The sequence below is a fragment of the Salminus brasiliensis genome, chromosome 2, assembly GCF_030463535.1.
Source record: "Salminus brasiliensis chromosome 2, fSalBra1.hap2, whole genome shotgun sequence".
In the NCBI taxonomy this organism is placed as follows: domain Eukaryota; kingdom Metazoa; phylum Chordata; class Actinopteri; order Characiformes; family Bryconidae; genus Salminus; species Salminus brasiliensis.
Window position 1 is genome coordinate 11655454 of NC_132879.1, and position 14874 is coordinate 11670327.

Below are 14874 nucleotides of genomic sequence, written 5' to 3' on the forward strand. Positions count from 1 at the left end.
AGAATAAGGCAGCCATTGTTATTTTTCAGACGTTCAGATTGAGCTCCCATATCTCACTGGTAAACTGGTAAACCCTGTATCAATACTGTATTAGCTCTAAAACTGCTGTTGTTGTCATTAATTTGATTTATGTTGGCAACTCTAGAGAAAGGAGGCAGACTGCCCCGCACTTCCTCGGGCCTGCACCTGCACTCAGGACAGTAAAGGCCCTCCTGGTCCCCCTGGACCACAGGTATGCACCTGACCAACATGTCCACTCTATTAATTACACACACTGCTGATTTAGTAATAAAACACTCTGACAGGCAGGAATTTTATTTTTGCAGTTGTGAATGTCACCTCATATTCTCTCACAATCAGCTACCCTTAACTCTATTACTATTGTAGTTGTTATTGTACCATTCGTTTAACATTAGTATTTGAATGCAGTTATATGTGTTGTTGCGTTCAGCACTTTTTACAGTTTGTTGTAAAAATAAAAAAAACATGACCTAGGAAAGAGTAATGAATATAAAATATAAAAATACAGCATTCTTCTCTTATATTAACTCATAACTGCAACATCTAGATTTCGAAGCTATGCATTGTTTTTCAACTGAAGTTAATTGTGTGTGTGTGTGTGTGTGTGTGTGTGTGTGTGTGTGCTCGACAGGGAAGTGTTGGTATCAGGGGAGCGAGAGGTGACCGAGGAGAGCCTGGCCCTGTGGTACAGTTTTATGCATGATCTAAACTGCCCTACTAGACTGCACTTAATACATGTGGATGCTCTTTCATGATAATGATGTTATGTGTTATGTAGGGAGCAGTGGGTCCAATGGGGGATGCTGGTTTATCAGGGCCTCAGGGCCCTCCTGGCCCCCAGGGGCCCAGTGGACGATCTATCAGAGGCCCGCCGGTAACATACATACAACAACAACTCATGCACACATGTTCTGTTTTATTACTCTTCCAAAAGATAAATGTAATAAATATATTAATAAATATATATAGAGGTGGGTTTGGACACAGAGGTGTCCAAACCTTTGTATATGCCCTTGGGAGTAGTTATATTTGGTAGTTATATAATGGTCTGTCCATGATCTAATTCACAATAATAGCCAAACACTGTCTAACTAAAACTAATAACACATTGCACATTGAGTAAACATCCACAGTGCAGGCTAGAAAAGTGAACATCTGTGTTAATGACTTCTCTAAGAACAAATTGCCAAATTGTTTTTTCAATAAAGGAGATGAGATTGGAAGGACCTTTTCTCAATAAATAAGGGCACCCATATTATGGTTACTAACAAATCTGTCCTTCTCCAGAAAGACTGGTTAAAGACTGGTGAACCATGTCTTGATGCAAACAATTTGCAGAGTAGCTGGAAAAGCACACACAAGCTACACAAGATTGCTAATGACCTTTTAGCATTTTAGTTTAGTTAGATTGTGTTTGTCTATAATTGTGACTGAATTGAGACAACAAACGGACCACATTTTATTTGTAACTAATGCGGAACCTCAAGTACCAAAAAAACAAAGGGTTCACTTACTTTTTCTAGCCTGTACTGTGGATGTAAATTCAGTGTGCTCAATAAAAGAACATCACAACTGATTGTGTTATTAGTTTTACAATGACATATATAGAGTAAAAAAGTCAAAGTCTGGAATACTTTGCATGGTAGGTCTTATAGGTGCTAGAGTTTCAAATAAACGGATGAATAATTTTTTTTTTTGTTTTTTCGGTTGATTCTGTTCATGTCCGAAAGGTCACAGTAATATACAAAGATTTGCAACTGGTGCTGTCTTTGATAAATATGTGTGTGTGTCTGTGTGAGAGAGTACGTTCGTGAGTAAGTGGGAGGTTTCTGTGCCCTAATACCCCTCATACATCCACACTGCTGTTAAGAATGATATATGATAATGTAATGATAGGGTTTGCTGTCTCACTGCTGTCCTGACAGGTGTCAGAGATTCTCTTATCTTGTAAAGGGTTTATAGATGAAGGAGCTGCATAATCATGGCCTTTAAATAGCAGTACATGGGCAGGCAGTGAAATCATTTAGCTAAACCAGCACTGTTTAATGAACCCTTACATCTAAAATTAAAAGAATCCCAGGAAGAGCAGGAGCAACCACCACCATGTTTAATAGGAGAATGCAGCAGGCAAGTGAACTGTGGGTTACTAATGTGCCTGTGTGTGTGTGTTTAGGGTGGCCCAGGTGAGAGAGGGGAGAAAGGTGAAGCAGGTCCTCGAGGGGCTCAGGTAAACTTATTATATCTGCTTGAACTGCATAAGCTGTGTCAGTATGTCTGTATGTCAGTGTATGACTGCACAACTGTACCAGACTGTATACATTTTATCTCATCTCCCTCCTCTCACCCTTTGTGTATGTCTGCAGGGCGTACCAGGATCACCAGGGTCTCCAGGACGAGAGGGCCCTCCAGGACCCAGGGTAATGTTCCTGTTGCTGACTGACTGTCATTACCAGAGTTATTACCTAATTGGTAGCTACATTCACAAGTTCACAACTCTGGTCCTAGAATGTTTCCTGTTTACCAATGTTAGTGTTTTCCTGTTCCTGCACAACAATTTAGATAATTATTATTTATTATTATAATTTAGTAAATTAGTCTATTAATAGGTTCAGGTGTGTTGGGAGCAGGTATAATGGGTACACTGGGAAGGGCAAGGGCTTCTCTAGGACCAGAGTTAAAAGACATTTTCTCATACTAATGGTCTGAGGACTACATTATGCCACAAAACTAACAAGTATCTGTGCTGCTGAAAGGAGATGTAGTCTTAGGTAAGCTGAGGTTGGGTCTCTTTGCTTGAAGTATTATTGTAAAGGAGTGGTGCGAAGACTACTGTGGCATTAGCATTGATATCACAGCGTTACAATCGCTATAACATCACTATATCAGTGACCGCTGGCTTTGCCCAGAAACACTACTACTACTATCTAAAAACTAGTAATATGTGGTCTACAACATGTGGTTCTGAGAGCGGGGCTTTAGTTATTTTTTTCCAGGCAGGGTCACCTGAAACATAATAGAAGTCTTTTTATGCCACAGAGCCCTGTTCTAAATAAAGTGCATATACTTTGGCCCCAACTCGCAATTGTTTAAATACCATTGAGCCTATGCCGGCAGTGGTGGTCCTGTTAATATTACTGACGTCCTGGAAAAAATGAGCTATTAGGCCATTAAGATTGGATATTTTAGCCAATGTTACCCTGTTAATTGGAGTTTGTAATGCAGCAATGCCAAGTGGATACAGGTCTTCTCCTACGGCAGTTCGGATGCCAATAAGCCTCACATTTGAAAAACACCATATAATTTACATTTGGATTTGTTTTTTTATAGAAAATATTTGCATTAAATTCAAAATGTTAACAATCCTATATGGTTAATGTTTGTTTTTTTTGTTTTTTTTTCGGGATGCTCATTGTATGTATGTGGTCATGGGGAAGTCATGGGAGATGTCCTGAAAATATTTTTAAAAATCCTAAAAGATAACCCTAGACGAAGTCAGTGCCACACTATATTCTGAGGAAAGCTCGTCCTCTTGTTCACATTCTTTTATAAAACTGTAAGTGAGAGCGATGCAGCGGATGTGTGGGCCTACTGACAGTGCATTCTTGGAACTGGGTTTGAGTGGGACTGTAAACAAGCTTGAGACAAACCTGAAACTGAAAGTTCAGTGAGATTCAAGAGATTCCCGTCTGAGTCAAGTTCTTTTCCACCAGAACGTCCTACAGTTGTGTAATTCTACTTCAGCTAAAAACAGACTTGAGAATCAGTGCAACAGGATTGCATCTTCTTGCAGAGAACATCTGGCTCTCTGGTTCAACATGTGTTTGTGCCTCCATCTCGCTGCTGTGTCTGCTGTCATTGTTGAAGGAAGTCTCTCAATAACATGTCTTTTCAGACTCTTGTGCAGATTTCCACCTGGTTTTAAAAGCCAGTCATAATGCCCTGCACAAACCCACCTCTGTGAGTTGCTCAAGCGTTGGTGAATTGAATAGAATATGTGATCAGCTGCTCTCTTGATGTCCCTATGTCCCCCAAACTCAGCACCACCATTTAACAGACTCTTAGTCTAATACTTGTGACTAATATACTGCCACTGTCAACTCCAGGTTTCCTCTGAGGAGTTTTGTCAGAGTGTGACACTTTGCTTGATAGTTGTACCTAAAAACAGCTGCAAACAAGTCAAGTCAAGTCAAGTGGGTTTTACTGGCATTTCAACTACACACAGAGTACACAGTGAAACGAAACAACGTTAGTACAACACAATACAAATGCGGACAGACAACACAACACAGTACAGACAGAGAATAATAAATAATTGGGGGTAGTGTGCAAATTATGCAGTGTGTAATAAATATTGAGTCCAGTGAGGTAGTAAAGTTATTAGTGCAAATGCTTTGTGCAAAAATGCTTCCCATTTTATCTGGGGTAAATGGTTGGAGAGAGAGAGTGTGTGCATGTAACAGAAAAGACATCAGTTCAGAAGTTGAGTTGAGTTGAGATGTCTGATGGCTTGGGGGAAGAAGCTATTGCAGAGTCTGGTCGTGTTGGACCGGATACTGCGGTACCTTCTTCTTGATGGCAGGAGAGAGAACAATCTGTGTGAAGGGTGGGTGGAGTCATCCACAATGCTGGTTGCTTTGCGGATGCAGCGGGCAGTGTAAATGTCCATGACGGAGGGGAAAGACTTAAGAAGTGATTGACTAAAAGTCATGTCAATCGTTATTTAACAAGTGGTCACATAGCCCTAGACATCAATGAATGTGTCCTGTTCCACAGGGTTTGCCGGGTAAAGATGGACCCCAGGGCAGAGTGGGTCCCCCAGGGTCTATTGTGAGTATACATGGCACCTACACACACACACCTTTGCCCATGCATCCTATTTCTCCTGTCAGTCACCTGTTCTGCTTGGTTGTCTGCCATTCACTACCCTCACCCATTTTGCATTGTGAGCTTATTTACTACTATATTACAGTACTGTGTAAAAGTGTTAGGCTTGTATTGTGTTCATGCTTCAAACAAACCACACCGTTCATTTAGAGTTCGTTTAGAAAAAATGGATGGTCTTGGTCAGCTTATTTAGGGCAGCAGAGTTTGAAAGGCATCGTTCACATTTACTCTCAGTGTATTCAAAGTGACAGTTTTTCCACAGGTGTTTCATAAGGATCAATCCTGAGACCTGTTCAGTTCTAGATTCCGTACCGCTCTGCAGGTGCTGGCTTCATGAGAAACCTATTTAGATCATCATGGTAACTAAGTTAGAGGCAAATTAAAGCAAATAATGATTCATTTTCTGCAAACAAAGTATGCTTTCCTTTGTCTCAGAAAAATAGGTGAATTTTCTTGAGGACTGTATACATTTTGTATATGCATGCTTTAGGTGTTGCCCTCTTGGGTTGCACCCCTGGGCTCTGTTTATCACTCTACACTCAGATTCATTACAGCCAACTATAGTTGGAGGAATGGGTAAAGTAAAATGGTTAATATATGATGCACTGTATGTCAATGTATAATTAATGTTATGTATGAATTGCTACTGTGAGTAAGAGAATAAGAGTACATTATTGTAAAGCCACATATTTAGAAAAAAAAGGGTTAAACTAGATGTCAGTACACATGTATGCAAAGTATCTACTATTGAAGTACCATGAAGTTGTTCTGCTAGCTAAAAACCCCCCTTTATTGCTCTCCTTTCATCTCTTTCACCCACAGCCTTACTGTTCCACCCATTGTTTGTTCATGCTTCTCTAAAGCCTCACTAAGGCTTACTATTCATTTTTGGTGTGGACATTTCGTGCTATTGCCCAAGTGCTCACACAGTCCTCTTCTGTCTGATTTCACAATCCTTTCTCTTTCATCCCACCACCATCTCATAGATAAACACTTATTTAACTGCTCCATGCTTTTTCCAGCTGGAGGCTGGAGTGGTTATCTGCTATTACAGCTGCTCTCTTTTCTTTTCAGGGAAATCCAGGAGCTCCAGGGGCACCGGGTCAGAACGGCCCTCCTGGACCCATTGGAGAGCAAGGCCCACCGGTAAGTCCAACAATTCTTTCAAAAACTACTGAGGTTATGAAAAGTGGTTCTTAAACGATGGTGTGTGCTGAAAGTCTGTGGAACTCCTTTATCTGCAAATTTGAGATATTTTTTAAAATTTCAGTTAAACCAGTTTGGGTGTAATATAAAAAAAAATATTCACCTTATTGGCCATTGAACAATGGGGGGGGGGGCTTGATATAAATTGCACCCACAGAGATCATAAAAATACAGAGTGTACTATAATATGCTCAGTTAGAGGGCATTACATTAACTGGAAGAAGTGGAGAACTTTAACAGTGTTAGCCAGATTAGCTCTTAGGCTAATGTCTTATCTGACAGTCTCACAAGCACCTGACATGTCCATTTCACCAGAGCTTCAAAACCGAGTTTACCCTCCACAAAGTGGTAATAACTGAGTGGATGTTTTACATTTAGCGCCTCAACCATAGACACAGGTCCTCTTCTGTTTTGGATGTGGTGCCCCACAACACTCCGATCTTGTTGTTGGGTTGGGAAGCTAGTTCACTAAGCTCTACGTAGCTCTAAATAACACTAAATAGCCCATTTGAATGTTGGTTTAGCATAGCTTTATGATCAGTGTCTACAGCAGTAGCCAAGTTGACATGATGGCATCACACAGATGCAGATTGTTTAGCAGCAATTCCATGCTGTGCATCTCTAGCTGTGCCAAGTATCCCAAAGTTTTCTACTGGATTCAGATCTGGGAAGGCCACTGAAGAACAGTCATGTCAGGTTCATAAAACCAGTATAAGAGTCTTTTGCTTTGTGACATGGTGCATCATCATGCTGGAAATAGCTGCTGGAAGATGGGTAAGCTGTGAACTCAAAAGGATGAACATGGCCACAATCCCCAATGCATAAATCTGCTTACTTTACTTGCTCTAATACACATTACTCACCTCATCAAGACTAATGTTTTAACAAACCTGCTTTGTGTCTCTCTTAGGGTTCCCCAGGCACCAAAGGAGAGAAAGGAGAACGGGTAGGTCCTCTGATCTGATGAGTGTTTGCAATGCGTTCTGTTAACAGTACCATGCTTTGAAATGTTGGTATAGACTAGTGTAGTATGTGCAGAGAGACATACAGGCAAAACAGAGAACAGCTGTACTTGACTCATCACAGCCGCATTAATGTTTCTCTGTGTGCATGTGTGTGTACAAGTGTGCTGACCCGCATGTACGGCGGGTGAAGATGAGTTCTGGCTCATCTCCAGAGCTCCATCATTACAGTGATTATTGCAGCATCTTGACTCATAGCTTGCTGTTTACATGCTGTAGCAAAAAAGCCCAGCTTGTGTCTAAGCAGTGTAAGGTAGCACTGTAAATCAGTCTCAGCTGTACCTGTGAGAATGTGTGTGTGTGTGTGTGTATGTGTTCTACAGGGGGATTTGCAGTCTACGTCTTCAGTACAAGCCATTGCCAGACAAGTCTGTGAACAGCTCATACAGAGTGAGTCTACAGCACTGATACGATGTGCATTCAGTGGGGAGGGGCTTGGTTATTCAAATATTTAGATATCACATGCATTTCTATCATCTGGTATTCAGATCATTTGACTTTTGCGATACAGTAACCTATCAGTAAAAATATCAGAGCTACATACAGTCCATCTGTCCTTTATTCAGTTTACAGTCAAATAGCAATTGAGTTTAAGGCCCATGGGGAACACATTTTGATGCATAAACTTTTTGCTGTATAACACTAAACTTAAGTAAAACATTCAGCACAGTTTAAAATAGAAAACACAAAGCAGAAATATGAAAATACCAAAATGCGCTCATCAGACCTCTCAGACAACGTCTGGGTGTGGTCTTAATATTCTTATATTCTAATATGGTAATAAATGTGTATGGCTGACAGCCCTCCATCACTGGTGAACAAAATTTTTTGCGTTACCATGGCAACACGCATATTTTTTTACTTTAAACTGCGGTTGTGATTTCACTGATCTTTAGGGTTCAATGATATAGATATAGAATAAGATAGATAGATACAAGCTCGAGCTGCAACTGGGGAAATTTCTCCGCTTCAGCAGCCACTTACACATGTGTCAGTAGGGTGGGGTACGGGTGGACACCCCAGTGGACCTCCCGGGCCAAGGTGCCGCATCAGGGCCGTGGTTTAGCTTTAGCTATCCAGGTTGCTCAGGTTTACTCTGACTCCTATGATTGATCAGGGGTATGCTAATGTCACTTGGCCCACTTTTAGTGCCCATGCCACATCGAGAGCAATACTGCTGAAATACAGCAAACATTTATGAGAAAGATGTTCATGAGCCATACTTTGTGCATTTACACTCGGAGGCCCTGAGGAGCCAAATTGACTTCAGTAGAAAGAACATTCAGACTTGACTTGAGCTGAACGTCTGTTCTGACTGGAAATTAACTAAAAGAAGGAAATCAGTTGTTTAGTTATCATTATGGAGGTGATCTTAACATTTTACACCATTTCACATTACATTTTATTATCACATCAGCATAGATACTGGGATATTCTAATCTATTCTGGGATATTCTGTTCTTCAATGAAAGCCCTGCAGACTCTTGAGATTTTAACACTGTTGGTTTTTCAACACAGGCTTATTTTCTGACGAATCTCACAGGGGTTCCCACGTGTATTTCAACACCACCTCCCCAGTTATCTTTGGGCTTTACAATTATTTGATCAAAATGTGTTTTGTGTGTATGTTTGTGCTACTGCTTCTGAAGCCTTTCTTTCCTCTTTCACTCTTTTAGGTCACATGGCCCGTTACAACTCCCTCCTGAATCAAGTTCCGAGTCAGCCGGTGTCGATCCGCACAGTTGCCGGGCCTCCTGGAGAGCCAGGCCGCCCAGGTCCTCCAGGACAACAAGGAGAGCAGGGTCCGCCTGGACGACCAGGATTTCCTGGAACTAATGGAGAGAACGGCCAACCCGGAACCAGAGGTGCTGATTACAGTGGAGATCATGGATGAAGTGGGATCTTGAGTGCAGATGTGATGAGCGAAAGAGATTTGGGAGATAATTAGATAATCTATCTTGAAATGATTTTAGCAGCAGCACAGTGAAAATAGCAGCAACTGTTAGATCCAGGGTCGTGGCAAGTATTTGGCATGTAATCAGTAGTGTCATATACAGGTGACCACCACAACAGCTCTGACTATTCATACCATGGACTCAACAATACCTCTGAAAGTGTGCTGTGGTATCTGGCACCAAGACCAGTAAGGTTGTGCCTCAATGGATTGCTTCAGTAAACCTTAAGTGCCCATGATTCCTCTCATCGGTCAACCGGTTGTCCTTATTTGGGGCACTTTTGGTAGGAATTGACCACTGCATACCAGAAAAACCCCACAAGACCTGTCTGATGTTTTGGAGATGTTCTGATGAGCTTGTTGGTTTTCAATTCAGTGGTGCTACTGATGTGGCTGATATGGGCGTATACAGTAATGAATAATAAATCAATGTAAAAGAACGAATAGCTGATGTGGCAGAATGAATAGCTGATAGCAGAATTGGCCGTTTGTGTTAGCAGAAATATGTGCTAGCCTTCACCATCTCAGCATTGGTAGCATCATGTGAGTCCTAGCTACTTGGCAATTATTAAACTGGGGAGAAAATTAGTTAAATAAAAAAAAAAAAAAATCACAAATCTACCAGAATGTGTGACATTATGTGTGACACAATTGACTTTCATCAATATATCATTTGATAATAGACAACATAAATAACAGAATTCTCATTTTAGCCTTTTTATTGGCTCTGCGTTGTTTTTACAGTCTGTTTCATCCTATTTTGCAGTTCATTTATCATATGCATTCTGCATTACTCCATGCTGAGCTTGTCTGTGTGAGATCTGTCTTAGAAAGTGAACCATGCAGCAGTTTAGATCACATTCTCTCTGATCGGTGACAGACAATTGAAGTGAATATGAAAATATTTTGCGATGGAATTTCCCTTTAAGGCTCTTGGGGAAAGAAGTAAGTGTCTGTCAAAGCAGGAGTGAGACGTGTGGAAAAGGAATGTGTCCTGCGTTCCACTGCTGAATATAACTAAGGAGTGGTAATGAGCGTGTGTATATGTGTGTGTGTAATCAGGTCTTTCAGGTGAAAAAGGAGAGAAGGGAAGCCCAGGTGTGGGTGTCCAGGGCCCCAGAGGACCACAAGGGCCTCCAGGTAAACACATGTGCACACACACACGCACACACGCACACACACACACAAGGGTACTATTGAACTCTAAGAGATAAAAAGATCAGAAAGGAGAACTTTAAGGATGAAGAGGGAATGATAAAACACTATAGGAAGGCTGCTATTCCTACACCACCATGCAGTTCAACGTCAAACCTGTACAATACAGGCAGAGAACACTAAGCTCTCAGCTTTTCCACCCTGTACATTTTACACCCTTTACATACCTTTCAAGCTAAGGTATCACTGGTTGAGGTCATGTCTGAGTCTTTAAACAGTTCACATTAAACCTAAGCGCCTTTTTAGATGACCATCACACACGGAGAACAGCTGGTTTGTTGTTCCCTTTGGGGATTCTTGACATTTATGAGCACACACACACACACTCATTGAAGTGAAGAACACTGTATTTAAAAAAGATGAATATATTTGAATATTTGACAAACAAGTGACAGATTCAAGTGTCAAAGCCAAGCTGACCGTTCTACTCAGTACTTGTACTTAACTTTTGAACCTGTATTCAAGATACTTCTACTTTAGTCATTATTTCACAGAAGTAACAGTACTTCTACTTCGGTATAGGCTTAGGCCACTCTACTCACCTTTATATAAACCACATTTAACCTGTGTAACATAAAATTTCAATCACAAGAAGCACAAAAAGAAGTAAATAACTTCTTAACTTCATATATATATACATTTAGTATATGGACAAAAGTATTGGGACACCTGCTCATTCATTGTTTCTTCTGAAATCATGGATATTAAAATGTTTTATGCCGTCTCTACTGTCCAGGTAATGCTTTCTACTAAATTTTGGAGCATTTTTTGTGAGAATTCGATTGTATGAAGTGACAAAACTGTTATTGAGGTCAGGATGTTAATCCCCAACTCCACAACTCATCCCAAAAATATTGGATGGAGCACCATCATTCCAGAGCACACAGTTCCACGGCTCCACAGTTCAATGCTTGGGGGGGGGTGGGGGTTGTTATTTCCCTCTAGGCCACGCCTGGCTGTGTACTTCTGCCGCCAGGCCTTCAGATAGTAAAAACATTAGTCACTTACAGTCATTTATCATGTTGCCAGATTGGGCCAGGTGTATCTGTGTGTTTGACAATGTATGCTAGTTTGGGATAAATGTACGCTAACTGCAGCAGATTAGCCTGTTTCCCTGATATCAGTATATCTCCAGCCATTCATTGGGTAAAGATAAGCCCTTGGTTATGTATTTTGTCCTCTTATCTAGCCGGTCCTGCCGCTGGCCCTGCTACAGCTAAAAGCATAAGCAAGCTTTATATTTCTGATGCTAAGGTTACCAAACCAGTCCCTAAAATCTAATTACCAGAATAGATTTAACACAAGACTTGTACCGGATCAAACAGGCAGCCATATTTTTACACCTGTAAGTCCTGAGCTGAATGCATTGCATCATGGGTGTTGTAGTCAATGCTAAACAGCCCTAAACAGAAGCAGAGTTTGCCAGCACACACACACACAAAAACATATATACACACACACACACACACAGAGGAAATGAAGAGACCTCACTGAGGTCTGTAACCCATTACCGCAGCAGCTGTGGATCAGCGTTTGTCAGAAACACTCAGCACTCATTTCTACATGTGTGTTGCAGAGTGAACACGGCAACATTGTGCTTTTTCTATGCTAATTGTTCAATTAATATGCCTTAACAAGTTATTGTGTGTGTGTGTGTGTGTGTGTGTGTGTGACTATGTTATGCATTTGTGGTTGTGTGTGTGTGTGTGTGTGCTCTCAGGGCCACCTGGTGAGGGAAGGGCTGGTGGTCCAGGACCCGCTGGTCGCCCTGGTAACTCTGGAACCCCGGGCAGGCCGGGCATGCCTGGGCCAGTAGGACCTGCCGGACCCCCGGGCTATTGTGATCCAAACTCCTGCGGATACAACGTTGGAGGTGAGTCTTTCTCTCTCTCTCTCTCTCTCTCTCTCTCTCTCTCTCACACACACACAGTCACCCACACACACACACATATACACAGAGCATACAGTGCTTGGCAAAAGATTTGAGAGAACTGATATTTAAAGCTGTTCATCTGGGAAGTGAGTGCTTATATTAATACAAATAAAATGTTATGCAATAAAATTAGTCAACATAATAATATAGTGTTAATGCAATTAATCAATCAATAAATGAGAATTAATACCATTAACATATTTTCCTAAGCCCAGGTGCTTATCTGCTGTATGCAGCGTGTACAGTGACACCATCAGCAGACTACTCCGGACAGCCCTTGCAAGAGACCTGTACATAAACCAACCAGCAGCAAACTACCTAAAGCAGCAGCAAAGTGGAGCTCCAGTTCATCTTGAGAGCCTCCACTCTAACAAGAACTTACAAGCTGTTAGCGAGAGCAAAGATGCCATAGAAGAACCTTAGTTGGTTCCATAAAGAAGCTTTAAGTTAACATCCATTACTTTAAACCTTTAAAAGATTCCTCACATATACATATATCTCTTTCACAGGCATTTCTTTATGGAACCACAAATTAGTTTCACTCAAAAAGCCCTTTGCAGCAACTTTATTTTAAGGGTTGGTTTCCCAGACAGGGATTATATAACCTAGTCAGGGACTATATTTTCCTTTTAGTGGAAAATCTCCATTCAAAAAGATGTATAGTCCAGGACTATGCTCAATCCATGCCTGGGAAACTGGCTCTAAGAGTGCAAGCATGGAATTGAACAGATCCATACAGTAGCTGAAGCTTTATCTCTTAGAAGATATCACAGCAAGACATTGTTCATTTTGCCTGCATTAATGTTTATCCAGTATTAGACATTAAACACACTCACTGCTCAGAGACATGGTGTTAAACAGGTGTTATCCTGGACTTTTACACTCACACACACACATGCACACACTTGTTTATAGCATTAGTTAATCACCATGCATTAAGGCTGTTTACACCTGGCATTACCAGCTGCCTTTGATGATCAGAACACGCTCAGACCATTTTACTTGACCACAGATAAACCTACAGTAAACACAACCGGGACAGAAAATGTGATCAGATCACATTCGGAGGTGATCAGAGACGGATCTCGACCACATTTAACAGAAACGTAAATGGACTGCATTTTCCGGGTGCAGACACTGTTAGGACAGTAGAAAATAAAAAAAATCCGTCTGTTGAAAACATAATTATTACTGTTATGGACACTGGTTTCTCTCTCCATGTTGCCTATGTGCTTCTTTGCCATTAGATGATCAACCACAGCTGGTAGTATAACTGAGTGAGTATCCTTGTGGATTGACCTATAGAGCTGTATAGAGAGCTGTAATTGAAATGTATGGACCATTTATTGTTCCACTGCATTGTGAAACCCATCACTATTCCTCTTCACCATTCACACTTCCGGACTCCCTGAAGGGTACCTTTTACACAGGGATCTCATTTGAGGGGTGTACCACAAAGCAGGGTTTCTCTATTAGCCAGATATCTTAAGCCCAAAGTTGAGGATTGTTCTCAGCTTTTTTCCTACTGGACAGATTTGACTTTGGGCTTAGATTATCTGGCAAACTGACAAATCCTGCTTTGTGGTATACCCCTCTGGTCACACTGGACACTCATTTTAATGAAAAGTGTCAACAGAATTCAGACTGTCCAGATCTGAATCGCATGTTAATACCAGGTATGAACAGTATTGCAGTAATAAACCGTTAAAGATCAGTCCTTAAACATACCATGACATGCTTCCTGATATGTCAGGACTATGCACTACTACATTACCTATTCATGCATCATTGTTTTTACACCATCATATCAACACATCAAACTGTTTTGATGTTCCGAAAGTTTTCTTGCACGTGGTTGTACCTAAACTTGCATGGAAATTGAGAACTCTGCATTCTGTTATGAGAGTCTGAAGATCGGGGTCTCTCAGAACACAATGCTTTAGCAGTTCTAACAGATACAGTCCATAAGTGTTACTGCATGGTGGAGTTCAGCATTTCAAACAGAACATGAAGGCCACTGATGTGCAGAGAGCTTTTTAAAGGACAGGATGGCAGGTGTGTGGGTCAACAGCAATAGGGATGTAATGATGGCATCTTTGCAGTGCTCCCCTCATCAGCACTGATGGAGAAGCCATGCTGGATATGAGGAGCGGGCTTTAAACAGAAGATTGATCTGTTAATGATCTGTTAAAAAGTTCTCGCTGGTATTGTGGCCTTCAGTACTGTGTGGATCTTCCTACACTCTTAAAAACAGTGATGCTTCAAATGCTTCTCTCAGTGATGCCACAGAAGACCCAGTTTGGTCCTATTAAGAAGCTAATGTGAAGAGCCTTGGAAATTAGTTTAGGACTTTGACAGCAAGTGAAGGTGGCATCACTCAAAGAATCATCTGAAGCACCTTTATTTTCAAGAATGTGTGTCACCTCAGATCCAAACAGCAGTGTGTATGAATGTGTGTGTGTTTGTGTGTTAGTGTTGCAGTTATACTGAAGTGCTCAGTGTATTCTCCACTTAAGCATTCCATAAGCATAGCACCTATGTCAACACTATCAGGATTCGGATGGGGGTCACGTTGTGATGTGATGATGGTGTGTCAGATGCGTAGAGGTTCATGCCAACTGTTGACATAAGAGTTTATG

At 41.2% G+C, this 14874-nt stretch overlaps 1 protein-coding gene and 1 long non-coding RNA gene across 10 annotated transcripts in view; one reads left to right on the plus strand and one right to left on the minus strand.

Moving 5' to 3' along the window:
• Positions 1-14874, plus strand: part of LOC140544167 (collagen alpha-1(XIV) chain-like) — a 103393-nt gene that overhangs the window by 84090 nt on the left and 4429 nt on the right. For 6 of the 8 annotated variants that reach the window (XM_072667575.1, XM_072667583.1, XM_072667591.1 and 3 more), the window contains 12 exons: positions 146-232; positions 653-706; positions 800-895; positions 2195-2248; positions 2385-2438; positions 4795-4848; positions 5980-6051; positions 7022-7057; positions 7457-7523; positions 8810-8998; positions 10150-10227; positions 12023-12175. In XM_072667575.1, the coding sequence (XP_072523676.1) occupies positions 146-232; positions 653-706; positions 800-895; positions 2195-2248; positions 2385-2438; positions 4795-4848; positions 5980-6051; positions 7022-7057; positions 7457-7523; positions 8810-8998; positions 10150-10227; positions 12023-12175 (994 nt within the window). Of the gene's footprint in view, positions 1-145; positions 233-652; positions 707-799; positions 896-2194; positions 2249-2384; positions 2439-4794; positions 4849-5979; positions 6052-7021; positions 7058-7456; positions 7524-8809; positions 8999-10149; positions 10228-12022; positions 12176-13482; positions 13513-14874 lie in introns of those variants that run through there. The other 2 variants (XM_072667608.1, XM_072667631.1) reach the window with 2 other exon arrangements.
• The window catches only part of LOC140544233 (uncharacterized), a 69755-nt gene that overhangs the window by 37324 nt on the left and 17557 nt on the right, over positions 1-14874 (minus strand). The window contains exon 4 of one of the 2 annotated variants that reach the window (XR_011978230.1): positions 12029-12155. This is a non-coding gene — a long non-coding RNA (uncharacterized lncRNA). Of the gene's footprint in view, positions 1-10651; positions 12156-14874 lie in introns of those variants that run through there. The other variant, XR_011978229.1, reaches the window with a different exon arrangement.